General features: G+C 32.9%; 2 protein-coding genes across 4 annotated transcripts in view; one reads left to right on the top strand and one right to left on the bottom strand.

Annotated features, from left to right (window-relative positions):
* LOC128873829 (armadillo repeat-containing protein gudu) overlaps nucleotides 1–19326 on the bottom strand; it is a 166503-nt gene that overhangs the window by 100503 nt on the left and 46674 nt on the right. The window lies entirely within an intron of this gene.
* LOC128873831 (uncharacterized) overlaps nucleotides 1–19326 on the top strand; it is a 95341-nt gene that overhangs the window by 38546 nt on the left and 37469 nt on the right. Inside the window, exon 2 of the mRNA XM_054117723.1 lies at nucleotides 12290–12419. Coding sequence (XP_053973698.1) covers nucleotides 12290–12419 — 130 coding nt within the window. The remainder of the gene's footprint in view (nucleotides 1–12289; nucleotides 12420–19326) is intronic.

Raw genomic sequence — 19326 nt, 5'->3', positions numbered from 1 at the left:
GTTAGGTGTTCTCCATCATTACGCTGATAGACGTATTTCGTTATTAAAAAGCAAAATCCCAAAGCCTTTTTGAGGATTTATTTTAGACAGGTATAAACGTTGATTCTATCGTCAAGCAGTGAAGGCTAATGTTGTATAAATGTCAAGATGTAATTCTTTTGAAAGCTATTATTTTCTCGTTATTGTCTCGAAATTCGTTCGTTATTTTTTCAAGATACACTCTCACCGAACTCGCTTAGGAGACTCTTATAAAGCTCAAGATCCGATTTATCGTTACACGACGAAAAACATTGTCTTATCTACTTACTCGAGTTAAATCAATCGAAACTTTCATCGCGCGGTATTTGAAGTAAAGATTTGAGAAACGGCTTTCTGTCACGATTGTCGAACAGTGAACTATTGTTGAAGATATTGTCGCATTCATGGCCATTTATAAATTTAAGGTAAAACATCTTGTTGTAATTTCAAGGTAAAGTAGAAATCCGATAATCCCTCATGCTTGGGACTTTTCCAGTGACAGATTATACATAACACATAAATACATAAAATAAAATATATAGAATAGAGAATTTAAAAGTAATATATAAATGATACTAATTTTTGAAATATAACTGACAATGACTCTCAAACGTGAAATATTTTCATTTGAAAAATGCGATCATGGTCGAGCTTTACGGGTCGAATTATTGGAATTCCGCTCATTTTATACTTTTTAAAAGAATATATAAAGAGTTTAGAATTCGATATTGTTATCAATGCACCGAGGTTCAACGAAATTTAGCATAAATGAAAATGGTTGGCTCTCAGTCGTCGCTTGAGTGCAGAGGGTTAAAATTCGTGATGAAATTCTGTCGGTTTCAAATTTATCGCGTATGTGGGTAGATCGACGACCACTTCGTAAGTGCATGGGCGTGTAATCTCGTTTTGGGCGTGCAGTGATAGGAACCAGTGCCACATGGTTGAACGTTTAACCATTCAAATGGGGTGATAGATTGGCGATTAATCGACGTTGTTTTCGATGTTCGTGGTAAATTCATTGCCCCTATCATTTTACACAATTTTTTGACAAAATAATCCTCTTTAGTATGCCATGCCGATAGACTGTTTGATAATATCAAAACAGCGTGTAAAAGGTATGCGTTATATATTTCATAAGACAATGTGACAATATTAATATTTCATTTTGCATAAGTGCATACATTCTGTATACGTTTAGCATATATTTTTTATATTTGCATACGCTATAAATGCATACAGTCCATTTGCAGCCTACATACGAATGCCTCATAAATTATAATATCGGTGAATATTTGAAAGAGAATAGACTTTTGTTTATGACATAGAAACCTGGTTTTTTTCAACTGTCTTCTTTTCGATTCCTATTGAGAGATTTTTTAAGTATACAAGAATTATGCTGTTTATTTTACGTTTTTTTACGTTATTTTACGTTTATTTTTAATTCAAGTTAAATATTGTCCATATACCACATGATATGTTGATAATGATGTTATGCTACACAATTATATAAGGTTAAATAATGAAGTACAATAATAAAAATAATACATTTTTTAATAAAGTTTCATAGTTGATTTAGAATAGCTATCTTTTACGCTCTTGTTTTCATTTGTTCAAAAATTTGTTGAATTCACTATGTGGTTGGAGTTCGACAAAAAATGGGATGACGTTAGTCTGCTTCCTTATTTCTTCGTAGTAAAGAGTTTTCCAGAAGGAGCTGTTTTAATAACAACGTATATCTGTCAGCGTAATAATGGTGGACACTTAAACATTATCTTTTACGTTTAATAGCGATCATGTGTATTTTCAATTTAAAATATTAATAATATTTATTTAATATTTCTAATATTTCTAATATTTAATAATATTTAATATTTATTTAATAATCATTTGCATTTGATTAAGAAACCAAATTACGAGGCCCCTTCTGGAAACCCGTTATTTATTACATTCTTCAAGAGGGACCCAAAACAACGTCGAAATTTGTGATTAGAATAAACAGTCTGTATTCAAGAATAGAATTTTTCCTATCTAAATTAAATTTGCTCTTGTACTGAGGAGAAATAAATCATAAAAGTACTAGTTAAAAACCCAAACGCCTAATTCATCGAGGACAACAAGATTTTTATGTACGAATTACAGAAAACGTAGCTTTGTAAAATGATGTTAAATGCATCGATGGCACGTCAATGGACGACACTCTATTGGAATAATTAATCCAATAATAATTGGTGTAATTAGCTAATTTGCTTCGTCGGGATGAGGGCTGTCGAAGTAAAATGCACTTTCGTTCAGCGTTTCATAAAAAACGGTTGAAAGTGCTTAAATGGAGGAAATTGAGGAACCCATTAAGGCCAATTAAGCATATTCTGGACGATACGAATAAATGAGTTTCGAATGACCGCCTTTCTGCAAACTTATTCCAGACAAATCTTTGCTTCGTTTAAATGGTCGACGCTCGCTGGCAAAACTTGCTTTCTGGATGATTGAAATACCAAGACAGATGACAAACTTTTGACGCAATCTTGTCTGTCACTTTAGAAAAATCAGCGTGTCCTTTTAAGTGTAAATCGTTAAATAAAATTAGAAAACCGACATACAAAGAGAAAGATTTCACAATGGGGAGAATACAAATTTACCTATCCAATTGGATTCATTCGTTATCTATTCGTTATCTATTACCTCTTTGAGGCACACGATTTGGAATTAAAATACAACCCAAGCTGCACAGAATTACAATCCCATTACTTATCCAGCTTCAAAGTTAGTTTAAGACGTCAAGTAACAAGTTTTTTTTTTATTATAAAACGATTTACTTATTCATAATATACAAGTAAACAATATTCCAGCCTAAAAGTTTAGTAAGAAGTGAGACAATTTTTAACCTATCTAGCCTCAAAGAGTTACAAGAATAAAATTTTGTTCATCTCTGAAACGAGATCAAAATTTATATACTAATTTGTATAATAGGTGTAAAAATTTCATTACTTGTTTCTTATTACTTACTTCTTGATTTGAAGTGAACGATATATTTTTACATTTAACATATATTATTTTTTGAATATAACAATATCTTAGCAGATTCATCTAACAAGTATAGATAACAAAATTCGTGAAAACTATATAGGAAAATAAGGATAGAATGATTGGATTCTATGAAAATAGAATAATAATTCTCCTCGATTCTTTGACTTTTCCCCAAGGTTATATCTCTGAAAAGAGTATCTTGAGCCAATAGGGTTGTCATAAAAAAATAATATCCGGTTTGTGTCTTCCATAAATTTTCCTTGCACCCAAGTGGTCTTTCTTTATTTTCATTTAAGGGTTTAATCTCCTTAGGACTCACAATTCTTCTATGCACCAACCGCGAAGTTGATACTTCTACCGCTAAGTAAAAGTGAGGCACTAACCATCGTTTTATATATGCACCCTATAATTTAAAAAAAAATTTTGTAAACCAAATGAAGTTTGTTGATACAATAAATTTTGATTTATTTTGTCGCAATAGTAGCTTATGGTCTTGTACCAAAGTATCACACGATGTATCTATCTTGCAGATCGATGATTAGGTGTACATAACAATATAAATTTATTGACTGAGTCGTAGTTTACAATTATTCTAGAACAGGTAACAATCGCAAGGATAGAAAATTTCTCGCTCAATTGATGTTGAATCACGGTTACGGTGACACGAGCGAGGAAATAGCGCAGAAATTCGTCGCAACGTCGTGAACGCGCAATATATTTTTGTACCTGGCTATATCCAACGTGGTGTTCACTTTTTCACGATGATATAGTGCGTTATTTGATAATAGTCAATCTCGCGGAAAATAGGGACACTGAAATTTACATTTAAATTCGATGGCTTTTCTTTTTCCAGGGAGATCGAAAATTAAACCAGGTTTGCGTGTATGTACACTGTACACCATAGGTACACTGGCGCCAAAAAGTCTTAGTACTGTGAATGTTGTTAAGAAACCTCTACTATTTGACGTGGATCTTGAATTATGAACCGCTTTTGTCACCTTTTAATTGCAAGCACATGTTCGATACTTTAAGCCCGGGTATTTTAAACTATTTATGCAAATTACATTTCAATCAGAATTTTTCATTTATCATTTCAAAAATTCTTCATTTAAAAATGAAATTCAATTTTATCGGAATCCTCAATTTCTATCAAAAGTTGTGGTATTTCACTATTCGTTGTAAATTTCAATATAATTGTAATGTTTATTAATTCGAAGATGATACAAAGTCTCGAGCCTAAACTTATGTAACTCTTGTTTTCAAATTAATAAGTATTGCTTTTTATTATTTGATCGTTTATACTACTGAACTATTTGCGAAAATTAAATTTTAATCAGAATCGGATCAAATAAGCGTGTGGAACAATTGCTCGTACAGAGTTAACAAATGTGCGTTGAAGTAGTTGGAAATTTCATTAAGAGGAGTTTAGTTCTTGTTTCTATTGTGCACGTTATTCTAAATATGAGCGATAGTCTCTCGCTTAAATCACGATTGATGAAGTTCGGTTTTATAGAATGTTTAAAGGCATATTTGTCGATATAACTAATAAATCGTGACTAATTGCGAGTCTTGTATAAGCTCTTGTATATTTCTTGTAGATTAGATCAGAATGTGATGTTTCTGTTCAGCTACATTTGTCAAAAATTAATTATAATTATTGAAATAAACGTCCAAATAAATCCAACTAAAAATAGTACATGTTATTTAATTTTGTCAGATAAAGATTTGGAAAACCTTATTTCCTAGGACAGACATTAAAAATTAACTCCACTAAAATTAGTTACACATAAACTTTCTATAAAAGAACATAATGTAGCATTTGCTATGGATCTTGCTAAATCTAGAAATTCAGAAGAGTATTCGGTTAGGTCACGTGTGTCATTTGATTCTCGTATTGGAATATTCTTCAATGATTCAATAAAATATATATTAAAGTATTAAATCAACCATATTCCAAATGGAATATCTATTCGAATCTATTCGAACAATTTCCATATATAAAGCTTTGATCGCAATTTGAAATAGAATTAGCGTGAATGGAAATTGCTATGTGTGACCAATTAAATCAAATTCTTCTGTGAGAATATTATTACCGGCCATAGAGTCGAATATCAAATTAAAATTAATTTTAGCCACGGTAGGTAGGCAAACCTATAATTCAGTCACAGTTATTACGTCCTAAAATTCTGGCGTGTGAAGCTGCACTTCAAAAAAGTAGCAAATTAATTTCTTTAAAGAGAATGGAAAGATCTTGTGACTTCCTAATTTCGATGATCAAATTACACAGTTTTCGTTATTTTATTTCTTGATTTATTGAACATTGACGCTATATTAACATTAAAATAAAAAATACTAAAAACTACTAGTAATAATTAAATACATATACAATTGTCAGAAAAAGTTTGCTATCTGGAGTTTAATTAATTATAGAAAATTAAATTGTAAGAAATTCAAACATATTATAGGTAACACATAAGTTAACAAGATATGAGGACCTGCTTTGCTTGACAATATTTATTAAGTCGTTTGCTTTTCGCCCCCCCCCCCCCCCTCCCGACTTCTCGTTTGGTTACAGTAACGAATTCAATTTTCAACAAATTGAAAGTTCCTTTTTTCTGAATACAGTGTTACTTACCCCTCGTACTTGTCTATCCTAATTAAGATTCTTTTCAGGAAATTAAATATGTTCATACGAGTTAAATAAAATAATATATTATAAAAATAAATGCCTAAATTTTACCTCTTGAAGCTCTGCAAAACCGTGGTCTAAAAAATATCAGTTTATTAGAAAAAGAATTATTTTACAAATTTATATACGATTTAATAAACTATATTCGTCATTGAAATAATTTAAACATTTATGTAAATGTCAAGGGTTTTCCGATATGGGATTCAAGATCTGGTTTTATAATAACAAAATACACCTGCCAGTGTAGTTATAATAGGTCACTTAAACGATATCATCTTTCACGTTTGATTGTACTTACGTGTATATTCATTTAAGATAAAAAATCAAATATATTCCGGCATTTGTATTTTACTAAAAAAACAAACTCCTAAAGGTCCTTATCGAAAAACCTTCATTACCATATTAAATTATCCGAACAGTCTGTCAGTCTTGTTTGATGCAAAATAAATGGCATTGTTGCACATATTATACTGCTAAAGGGAAAAAGCTGTTTAGCGTCGATTTTATCGCGTCAAATCATAACTCGTGTCAGTGTTCTGTATTTTTAGTCGTTGATCGTTCCGACAAACTTTCTCCTAAACCGTTTGTAAACAGTAGGGCAGGCAGCGAAAAATTCGGTGGTTGTAGATACAAAACACAGGAAACGCATTTCCTGGACGCTTAATGATGACGAACGAGCGCGGTTATTATCATGGTGTTTCCACGCTGGGCAAAAAACCATTCGTTCAAATTAAGAAGTTGATTCGGATTTAATGGTGCTTTGTTTGGGTGGTGGGAACACGCGGATGCGTCTCCCTCCCTTGGTTTTTCGCGATATTCAGCTACCTTCTATGTTCCTTTTTTTTTTTTCACGCATCGTGTGTCACGGCATCAAATTTCAACAAAATCAAACCGTATTTTACACGCTGATTTTCACTTTCCGTTCGTTTCACCTCGATGTTGTCACTTGTTTTCGTTGGATCTACGGATGAAAGCGAGTCAACAAATTCCTCTTCCCTCTTCCTTTCTGCGGTTACGTCCGAGTAAAAATTTTTAATTAAATTCCCAACTGATCGCTTTTCGTGTTACCAAAAAAGAACTTTTAATTAATTTTTCCCGGGCAGAAGTGTTTTCGCGACGTTACCGCATTCGGTACGGTTGAAGCGCTCTCCAACGGTCCTTAACATTTGCTGGTTGTGCTTATTGTTAGTCGAATTTTGTACGACTCTTATTTTACGAACACATTGTTACGAGGTGTATAATTTCGACGTTAACGCAAACTTTGACATTTATATTTAATTATTAAGAGTTTGCTAATTGCATATTTGTTCTTATATTTTTAGGGAATTGTATGTTTTAGATTTCTTGATACCGATTATTCAAATATTATGTTTCAACCTATTTGCAAGTTTTCGGCTAAAAACTTTGTTTTGATAAAATTTGATAAAAATGCATTTTTATTACAGTAGTTAAACAGGAACACTAATTATAATATGTACTTCGTTTTCAATCGAATATTTTGATGTTTTTTAACGAAATAAATTAACTTGCAAGAAGAAATACTTTTAATCGCAATATTTTGCTAGCTCGTAGTCAACTATAGTCTGGCGAAGACATGCATAAGATTGGTCCTAATTATAGAAAAATAATTATAATTAATTTGTATTAGCTATTGATTTAAATTACATGTGACATAAATGAATATTTTAAAGGGTGGAAAGTAATATATAAATAGTAGTAGAAAAGAAGACGGTACGATAATACGCTATATTCTTGCAAATTCAATGATACTTGATATATATCACCTTTTACGTGATATGCAATGCAAATTTTGTCTATTAATTAAAATTAATTTTTAGCATTCGATTACAATGACGTTCGCCATCCTCGCACCAAACCTGAGCAAACTTTAATCGGAATGAAAATAAAAAGTAATTATTTGATATAATTTATTTCAAACCACTAATTTCAATACAGTCATTTGAATATAAAAATAATACCAATTAATTTGAAATAATAGCTATTTCAAATAATTAATTCTTTGGTCATTTTTTGTTATTTCAAAAACGAAAGAATAATCTTTAAAATAATATTAGGTATTATTTAAGTGATTTTTGTCTGAGTCTATTTACTATGATCGTAAAATGGAAATACGTTTGGAAAATATTTCTTATTGATTTTGAAAAACAAATATGAAATCATTTGTTACTTCATCTTCATCCCTTTCAAATTTGATATCGCCATGTACTTGTGATTTCACCAGATACAACTTTGAAAAATAATTTTACAATTACTTTAAACAATTATTTCAAATAATTATAAAATAAAATAATATGTTATTTTACATAATACTTCAAGTAATATCATTTCAAAAGTAACCAGATCTGTCCCGCGGTATGATATCTGTTTCGAACAGTATCGCACACGATGATAAAAGTCAATGCATCCCTCATCAGATTCATTACGAGATCGTCGATTTCACGAGTGTTCTACACACATGTAAGCATTCGGATAGGTGTGGAGGAGCGGTCTGCCTAGCGTTAGCTAAATTCTGGTTACAGTGACGGCCACGTTGGCCATGCGTAATCCGACTTAATCCTTGCAAAAAGACTAGCTGAGGCTCAAGTGGATCAAGCCAGCATTAGTCGGACGCGCAGTAGTGCATCCCTACCAATGCCGTTACTCGACGACTCGGCGTCCAGTCTGAAATGGATTTATCCGCGTCCCGAGGGTACTCATTCTCGGTTCAACGACAGAGTGCACATTTTATGAGATATGTCGATTCATCTCGATACAAATTGGTCGTGATTAGCAGAATAATTGATAGACAGATATCAGATTCATCATCGCATTCACCCGAAATGATGTTTCTTCTGTTTAAAGAAATATCCGGCAAAAATACGTCATCCGAGAAATTTTATGATACTTGAGTGTTTCCTTTTGTTTTCCATAAATGATTTTTTAATAACACAGTAACCGTGATAGACAAACGATATCATCTTCTTCGTTTACTTGTGATTATGTGTACTCTCATTTAAACTATAACAATTTTATATATATGTATCAAACCATTTACGTCTTATCAAAAAATCTTAAAGTATCTTAAATACTTATTATGAATATCAAATTTGTTATTATTTTACTCTTCCAATATATGTATATGTTTCCACAAGTATAATTCGTTAGTGATGAGAGCATACAAGATGCGAACAAAGTATAATTTATTCGTATGTATATACACTCAACATTTAGGACCTAAAACATACTACAAATATTAATTATTTTTGTATGATTTTCTATTACTTTTTAACAATTTTTCAATTTAATAGAATCTGTATACTCTGCATTTCCAAATGCAAAGGTTTGCGAAAAATTTTTGAATGACAAAGCATTACACTTTTAATCAATTAATTCAATAACGACATTAATTTTGTTGTTGATGAATTCTGAGGTTTCTTTATATTCAATAGATTTTATTTAATCTTTATGTACTGAATATTTCCATATTTTCTCACAAAATAATGCTTAACTTTGGTAAGATATATTGAGTAACCATTAAGTAGATACTTGACGCATTAGAAATATTGATAAACAATTTAAGTTTATTCTGTTTCGTATCAGTGCAACGATCTAGTTAATTCTATTTGCAGCACTCTTGATTTAATCGTTGACAGGATGGGTTGTTGAGAAAGAAAAATTAATCTTTTGTTGTTGACAAACTCGGCACGTAACTGGTTCGATTGAAGGCAATGCGATTGACTTGCGATGAGACTTTGAGCGAGGTCAAGATCGACTTTTCTGTTGCAGCCTCGCCTCTCGAGGAATAATGATATCTTCCGAAGGAAACGATGACAGAAAAGATTAACCGGAAATGCCACTCTCGAGATCAAATCGAAACCATTTAAAGGTTGTTTACGCAGCGTCTTCTACGCCTTTCCATTTTTCTTTATCCTCCTTTTGATTCTTTCGTTCTGGTTTTCCATCTACTATTTATCATTGAGATTTACTGTTCATTCGATCATGTCTCAAGCGAATTTCATTTCTCCAATTTCATTCATATTGCGAACAATCTCACTCGTTCAAATTGACCGGTCAATATTAAGTACCAAATAATGAATATTATTTGCTATCAGTATTACTTATAAATAATTAACTATATAATAGTACTTTATCTCGTTCAAGATAAGAGATCAAACAAAGGACAAAGAAAATGTAGATCCTTTAGGCTCTTGAGTAGTTCAGGGGTAGTTTATTTATAAACTTTTAGAAGCTGAACATTTTATCCTATGCAGAAGATTCTCTATAACTAACAGTAATTATCGTTAGCTGACATGACAAATAGTTTCTAATAATATTAAAACATACACGAGCTTGACGTGAATTATTTTGTGTTTATTTCTCCAATTAATTGATGTTAATAAAACAACAGTGACGCGTGCATTAATTGGAAGTTTGTTGCAAGAGAAAATATTTTCGAAGCGTGTTAGTTAACTCGAAAAATTAATAATTAAAATGTTACAACCCAAGTAGTTGTGCGAGCAACGAATTGCATACACTCGTGAAATTAAAAACTCTTTTTAACGAACGAATCGTGCACAATTACTTGACGTAGCATAATTACTGAACTTTTAAATACATCTCATCATAAATATAAGAAAATTGTAAAACAAAATTTACCGCGTTGCAAGGGAATCGTTTTTGTCTTTTAAGTTCTTCGATATTGTGTTAATTATAAGTTACGCGAAGAAACGAGACACGGACGGACAAAAATTAATTGCAAATATGAATTGAAAATGTCCAATGAATATAGTTAATTTAAAATTAGTTTGTAGTAGGTCGAAACTTATGAAACGTCAATTTCGCAACGTGTCCTCGAACTTACTGTGCATTATTTATTTATGTATTTTAACTTTGATTTCATTTGGCTCTGTTTAACATTCTAAAAATAAAATAAGTAAGAAAATTTCAGTTCTATACTTCATAATATCAAGCATTACGTATTTAAAAAAGTCATTAAAGTTTTGGATTATCATGTAATTTGTTTATGTCCTCTAACTCTAAAAGTATATAATAGTTAACAAATCTTTAAAATATCAATTATAATAATTTAATGAATATTCTGTGTATTAACAGAGAGGAAACAAAAATATAATTAACGTGAAACATTAATGTTAACAAAAAATTGGTCATTTGGTGAAAAGGACACGTCAGGAATATGTTATGCGATGCCAATATAATTGAAAACAGTATAATTACTATCATTCGGAAGTAGTAATGCATTTCCAATATAAATAACACATCGGCTTATTTACAAGGTTTGTTTTCTGCAGGATAAGATAAATTAAGGAATGTGTTTAGTGAAATAATTTTCTCATGTGACTATAATCGTTCTCGGTGCAGTTATCGTCTTGCAGCCGGCGATTATGTAGTCGCCTCCAGCCACGAGGGGGTTAAGTAAAGGTTAATATGGCGAATAAATGTGTCACGATTTTTCATTTGTCGCTGTGCTGGTCTCATGAATGATAAACAAGACGGTATCTAAAGCAGGGACTCGTTCTATGATATTCGCAAGTAAAGCAGGATTACACAGAGGGTGGCACGCAATACAATCGGGTCATATTTCTCTTATGGTTAATTAGAAAAGAAAGTGGAACACGAAGGGTTCAAATTGTTCAGTTTTTAAATTCCTATGACGTTTTTCAGTAAAATGCAACGATACACTTGTAGAATGCAACTGCACTGTAGACGAAGCTTAAAGTCTTTAAATGTATATCCTTACAATTTTAATTTCATGTTAATTTTGATTTATATAAACATATTATTATATTTAAAAATGAAGTACAGTTAAATTTTGCATATTATATCGCCGCACTTGCAGATTATGTACTATGATTATGTGTTATGATTAGAGATTTATAAATACATTCTTCTTATGTTTATTTAATTTAATTCACGTACAAAGCATTTCTGTTACGTTTAGTTTAATTAATTTACAGTTTAGTTTCTTTTTGTCGTTCTTTATTGGTTTAATATTTTATCAGGAAAACGAACATTGGGCTAGAAGAAAATAATTATGGAGAGTTTCTTGATTTACATCATTTTAATTAAAATGAAAAGTCAGCGTATACTAAACTCGTTGTCACCTGATCTAAAATAATTAAATATTGTTGCAAGGGATTCTTGAGGGAATCCTAAATATAATATGTAGGGGTTATTTTATTTTTTTCAAATTTTCTCAAATTTTCTCAAATTTTACGAATTCTATACAAAAATCACTTGTATATTAGTGTAGAAATTAATGCTGTGCTTTTACATTCAATCGTTTAGAATTGTAGGTCAATTTAAAATATTCACTCATCATTTTGCGTTTACAGTTATATTTACAATTATATTTGCTCTTTTGGAATGTGTGATTCAGAGAAGATCAAAAGTTGTAGGGGTTTTCTGTAAAAATAAATCGTTCATTTACCCTTAGAAAGACGGAGAATTAAATTCTGTATCTAATAAAAAGAAACTTTTTTTTTGGTTGAATCGATTTGTTGGTATCCTTCTAATGCATCAATATTGTGTTTCTTTTAGTGATAAGCAGTTGTCGGAGCCAGGACTGCACACACGAACGAATGGTAGAGTGCGGTAGAGCCCTCGAGAGAATCAGCAACAACGATTTGAGTTTCGCGACTAAAAAGGTGGAACTGCAACAACTATGCCCGTAAGTTTTCCCCAGTTCGTTTATTAATACATAGTATCGTTTAGTTCCATCGGATGAATTCACTTCATCCGTTATGTCAGGGGTTTCTACCCCGAACTTCGATCCACATTGAAGGAACTTTTAGGCAGAGAGTTGGAAATATTTCTCACGAACGAAGGAACGAATAAGAGGGAATTCGTGATTGTTAAAAAGTTTCCAGCTGTATCCTTTTAACTCGGAACAAAGGAGAAATATTTGTGTTATTATTCGTTCCGCCAAAGTTACTTCAATGCTGATCAGTTTATTTCGTGAATAAATACGCTACTCGGTATAATTAGATTACTTATTCGACTGAGATATTATATGTATATACTATCTGCATAGAATATTTAAAATAAAAAAACTCTACATGACATGCAGGCGTTTCATTAGTAATGGACTTGAGATGATTTTAATGCATCGAAATTCGAAATACATAATAACAATGGTAATAAAATAATTCTTTGTTCATTGTTTTTTTTTTCGAAAATTTCACAACGTGATTTCAATAAAATAGTCTTGGTAAACACTGAGAGATACATGTCGGAACGTTTTCGACTGATAATAAATAAAATATAAATTTAATTCTTATTGTAGAAAGGATTAAAAATATTTGAAATACATACTTTACCTTCAGGTATAGCAGCATTCAGATAGTACGAATACGTATGATATAAATTATAAATTATAAATTGTATAATATATTAAATATAATAAAACAAAAGTATGAACAATGTTTAGTATGGAAAAGATCAACTACTTTATCGTAATATAAATTTTTAATTATTAGTTTCTTCCCTGTATTGAAATTTCAGAGAATAAAATAAAGGTGTAAATAATTGTAATAATAATAATGACAATGTATCTTCATTGTACCAAGATCATATACACTAAAAAAATTCAATATTGAATGAAAAAACAAAGAAACTTAATTTATAGAAATAAAGATGAATATACTATTATACATTTAATGCGGAGGTATATTATAAATATATTAAACCCATATGTTAAACTAGCATTACAAATAATATAAAAGGAAGCAATAGAGTAACGAATAAAAGTCATTTGAACGTGGGTTTTGTACGATCTTGTTTCCGAGGCAGTCTTCAATAATTTATGAAAATTCGTCGCACAATAAATATAATATTTTCTGCGTATGAGCGAACGCTATGTAGAAACGTGAAACCGCGAATATATAACGAAACCAAAATTGAAAAGCCATTATGCCCAAATCATGCGGAAGAGCACTCGTGATAGTTCAAAATATTCACGGGAATACGTTACATATGTGTTTCTCGTCGATTCCAGAGGTGAGCAATATTTAATTCGAATAATACGTGTGAATAAAATCTCATAATACTGCAATTGATTCGTAACATTCTTTCGAGTGAATAGTTTAAAATTTTCTTGTCTTTCTTGTTCTTTGTGAAATATTTAATTGTACAAATGAAATTCTAATTTTTATTCAACGTATAGATGACCATTTTGAATGAAACGATGAAATTCTATTTTAAAACTGAAATTGTCGTTATTGCTCCTACTGTCATAATTAAGGGGATATCGGTTTGTAATTGGCATATAATTATTATAAAATAATTATATATATTACAGTTGATTAATTTTGTAATTGTATATCAATTATGATATACGATAACCAATTTAGATTAATTGGACATTAAATACGAAGTATTTCTTCGAATTCAGTTATTTTAGTTTATTGTTCGCAATAGTCTGGAAACGTAATGATTCTCTACATTATTTTGAATGATGTGCTTTTTCTTTAGTTTTTTACGGATCTGAATTGTGCCGATGATGTAGCAGAATATATTGTATTCGCTTCTTTTTTCCTAGGAATGTAATATTTTCGTAAGTTATGACGTAAAGAGCTAGAGCATTTCATTTAAAGAATTGATATTAATTCGATTGGTCCCTCTCTCGCGGAATTCGTTTTTTGTCCGCATTGCGGAAACTTACAGCAAAAAGTTTGGAGGAGTTTTTGATCGAGCCACTGTTGAACTTCAACACTGAGCTCGAGCGTTCTTGCTTACTCAGTGTCGTTAGAGTTTCGATGGTTTCGGAACTAGCTGGTTTTTCGAATCGATTGTACTGATAATTAGATCAATCAAAGAAACTTTAATGGGGGTAGCTAATTTTTTTTTTAACGCGCACTGCGGTGGTTTTGTTGACTGTTCGTTTTCTTGATCGAGTAACTTGGCGAACGAGTTGGAAGCTTGAAAGAGAATTCAAATAAGTTCGCTCTCTGGAATTTGCTGAAAGTTTGGAACGGAGTACCAGAGATTTCTTTAACGTTTTAAGAGCCCTTTTGGATCCTAATTGATTTTTAAAAATTGTCTCGATTCGCCATCTGGTGAAGAATTTCTTTCTTATTTTGCGTTAGGCAATTTGCAATAACCGAAGTAGATATTTTGCGTTGTATATGTGGTCAAGTTTCGGCATCGATTAATCTAATTAAAAATTTGATCCTCGTCTGCTATTAATAAATCAATAAATAGTAAAATCATTTCAAGCATCGAAGTTTTTGTTTCGGCCACGTTATTTTGTCTTTATTTTAGAAGCAGTACAAAATTGCTCTAGGAAAAAATGTGGCGTAACATTAAGAGATATATGTACATAAAAATGTCTGCAAGATTTTAATATTATCATTAATCACAATTGTTTAATGGACATTTGCTATACTTTATTATACAAATATATTATTCAACTGTAGGTAATTTTTATTTTTGTTCTGCCACAAACAATTACTTACATGTTTAAAGATATTTATCATTATATACTTCTCTGTATATTATATTACATTGCATTTTCTAATAACTTTTTACAATATTTTTGAAAAGGACCAACAGAAAATGGTTCAAACGTTAATGCTTCAAATTATTTTATTTCGTAATAATTCGAATAACTTGATTTCCAAGTGTACAAATAATTTTTACATACTTCTATTTATTAAATTTTTGAATTAATGTTTAGTATTAATAGAAATGTTGTCAACTGATTGTATTAGTACTTTACGTTCCATTAAAATAGTTGTATTAAATAGACAATCCAGTGCAAAGGATAATGAACGCTGGCGACTATTCAGCAACGTATCACGCACCCCGATTTGATGAAAAACACGAAATTGACGCTATTGACGGACTAGCAATCGTTTTTCTATATAAATACATATTTTTTTGGTCCAGAATCGCGAAAGATTCAATGACTTTTGAATCACGTGCTAAACTTTAATAACAGAGAAACAGTCGCGACTATTTATTCAGAATAAATCGTTTGATGTTTAATTCCGCCAAGGCAACGGGTATCCATCGCAACGGGTTTGTTTTGTTTATTCGTGTGTAGCAATCCTCCGAAATATTTTCGGAAATATCAGTTGAAAATGCTATTACGCAATATGACTCGTTTAATTGCAGAAAAACACAAGAACGCGGTCACTTTGTCGAATAAAATACAAATCGTGTATTCGAAAGAATTTTAAACGCTGGGAAGACGATGGAAATCATGCGGAAGTATGCTTAATTACTTGGTCGTTCGCGTGTAGATTTATAGTTTACATTCATCTTCCTACGTCGGTTCGAGCTATCAAACTTTTGTACACGAATAATGGACTCGCAGCTGGTTCTCCCTTCGTTCGAGCAATTTTATCGCGAAGAACATACTTTGATCACGGTGCTAGTTTTAACGTCTACTTTCGCATTACATCAATTTCTCACGAGATTGATGAACTGCGTTTAATTATGGACTTTATTCGATTCTCCCCATCATGAGAAAGCAAACTACTCTTTCAGTAGTATGATCCTACAAAATTTCGAATAATTTTTAATAATACATTTATGCCTGACCGCTTCGACCATTTGTTTGCCAATTTTAACACATTCACGACCGTTGACGTGAATTCACATCACTTCAAATTCTATTCCTAATTATGAAAAAATTATGAAAATCTTTTTATTTTATACACTACATATTTACAATATTGTTATTTCAAAACATATTTCGTAATTTTTATCTTCGCCCTAATGATACAAATTTGCGATGTCCAGCTTCAGAATTTTATTATCTTCGTCAGTACTCGCTATTAGAAACGTAAAATTAAAAATTATAACGAAACAAACCATAAAGCGAAAATATTACATATTGCTCATGTAAATGATATGTAGAAAGTTAATTATTTTCATAAATGTATCAGATGAGAACCATAAACTCAAATGGGTCGATCCACTTCTCTAGAGAATAATCATACAAAAATAAATTACATTGAGTTTGTTATAATAAAAAAGTGTAATTTTTAAGCAGGAGATGATTCAATTTAATTTATCGAGATACGCATTTTCAATCGCACACATTACCAACTGGTATTTTATTAACATTCTTACTCGTTAATTAATTTAACGAATCTGCGAACAATATAGAATTTGTATTAAATACAAAATAACGAATTTATACAAACTTTGGTTGAAATATGTAAAGTCAAATAATAACACGTCAAAAGGTTGAATATGACGTAAACGAAATTAGTCTTACCATCCCTTTTAGAAGACTGTTAGTACTGTGACGGAACCGGGCGTGGGCGGCCGGGAAAGCCGCTATTCGACACGCTAGATGGCACAAATCCCACGGACGAGATTTATTTATTCCTAAAGGAATCTGGGCGCCAGTGCAAAAGCACGCGTCCGTTATCTTCGCCCTTCCGACTGCTCAAACGGAGAGCGGGCTCAGAGGAGGTCAGGAAGACAAAGAAAATAAGGGAAACTCTGATCCAAGAAAGTAATTGAGGCTTTATTTAGCCGAAAACCAAAAAAAGGGGGAGAGGGGAATTCCGCGGTACATTCACACCGGATTGGAAAAGGGTGTGGCGACTACGCGCCGAAGGGAAACGCGACGCGGAATTCCCAATACAATTCCGAAAATTTGGTGTTACTTAATCCTACGGGGCCTCGCAAACAGGGAGTCCGCCCTAGAAGAAAATACAACCAAAAAAAAGAAACGCCGTGAATTAACGGTCTCGCGTTTCGAAGGGGCCCTTTCCTTCGAAACCCAACGTGTGGGCCCTACCTGGTTGGAGTGGACCTCGGGATTCCAAAATCCTTGCGTCCTCTGGGAGCCCTAGGTGTATCCCTCCAAATGGGGTGTACGGCTCCACCACACACGGCTCACTCCGAAAGAAAGACTACTAATCTCTGCACCTCAATTAGGGAGCTCGTTCGCACGTGTTCGTCGCGATTCGCGTTTCAACCGTTAATCTCCCAAAATTCGCGCTCTTGTCGTCGCCGGCTCGTGGCTCTCCCCACCCAGGAGCTTTAAGGGGCTCCTTACGATGTGCCACCGCTATGGCATCTCCAGACGTCGATGGCTCTCCTTGCAGTTCTGTCTTCCGTGGCAGCTGCGGGGCGAGCTGGCGAGGGGCTGACCGTCTGTAGAGGGTGGCAAGTCCTCTTTGGTGGTGGCCACACCGGGGTCCTTGGGTGGAGGATACCACGACCGGCGACTTGCCGCGCTCGCGAGGGGACGCGGCGCTGATCGCGAGCGCAAGGGGGCGCAAAGAGGGGTCCCTATTGGGCCGCGGGTCACACATCTCTCCATACTGTCGCGGACCACCTCCGCGGTGTGTTCGGCGAGGAGGGAGCGAGGACCCTCCGGGGTTAGGGTGCCTTCGTGACGGACAGAAAAGTTCTGCCCCGTCACAATACAAAAGTCTAGTTTTTACTCATTGCATTTAATGTATCGGTACATACACTTCCAATTATTGATATTATCAACTCGTATTTTATTAACATTTTTACTCCGTTGATTAATTTACAAAATTTGTGAATAATATAGAGTTTGTATCGAATTGAAAACAACAAACTGATACATATTTATGTGGAAACATTTAAAATAAAATCACAATATGACCAAAGGTCGAATATGATGTAAATGAAATAAGTTCTAAAACCCCTTTTGAAAGACCCACATTTTAGCTAAATTATTTTTAGGATCAGATAGGTAACTTCATCACCAGTAGAACCACGTAGCAATTCTGAGACAAACGACTGAACCGTAAACTGCGTTTATTTTCAATCACAGTAATTGAGTATTCCATTGAACAGAGCCATCAGTGTCGCGGATAACAGAGGAGTTTGTCAGTATTGGAAGAGTCGAGAGGGCGTCCTATTGAAAACTAGCGTTTTTGCTCGAACAAATCGGTGTCATGCCTCGCGCCGAAAGGAGACCGACATCGATACGAGAAGTATTCGAATGGCGTTCGACGAATTTTGGGAATCCGGTGAAATCAAGCGGCGGAACGATAACGTGTTCACGTGTACATAAAATGTAGGAACGAACTATCGCGCGTGATTTTCCGAGTCGCTCGCGTCGTTTCGGGAAACGATAAATTTCCGTGACTGGGAAATTTTGCCGCGATTTCCACCGCTCCTTTTCGCGGAAACGAGCCTGGCGAATAGAATTCCCGAAATGGCGGGAAATAAACGGTACCAGGAAAAGCTTAGGGTCGCGCGGCTACTCGGAAGTTGGATAGAGTTTTATTGGGATCGTTTCTGCCCGCGTGCAATTCTTGACAGAGGAAACTTCTTGAATCGATATGTAGTAAATAGTAAACGTGATACTGTATTGGAAGTACAAGGTATAGGGCGTACACGTGGAAAGAATCGATGGGTTAGGTTAACTTTGAAGTAAGTTAACGTAGAGTAGAAGTGGGCAATAATCTTATCTGGATTCAAATTTAGGACAATTATTAGAACGCCTTTTTATATGTTGTTTACTTTTTAACCTTTAGACGAGTAAACATTTTTAGGAAATGCATACAATTTATGAGTAAGACTTGTTCCTTACCATAAACAATATCTTATTTTTAATGTGTATATATATACAGGGA

Source organism: Hylaeus volcanicus, chromosome 3 (assembly GCF_026283585.1).
Source record: "Hylaeus volcanicus isolate JK05 chromosome 3, UHH_iyHylVolc1.0_haploid, whole genome shotgun sequence".
Taxonomy (NCBI): Eukaryota; Metazoa; Arthropoda; class Insecta; order Hymenoptera; family Colletidae; genus Hylaeus; species Hylaeus volcanicus.
The sequence above is the reverse complement of the archived record's forward strand: the minus strand, read 5'-3'. Positions and strand labels throughout refer to the sequence as shown.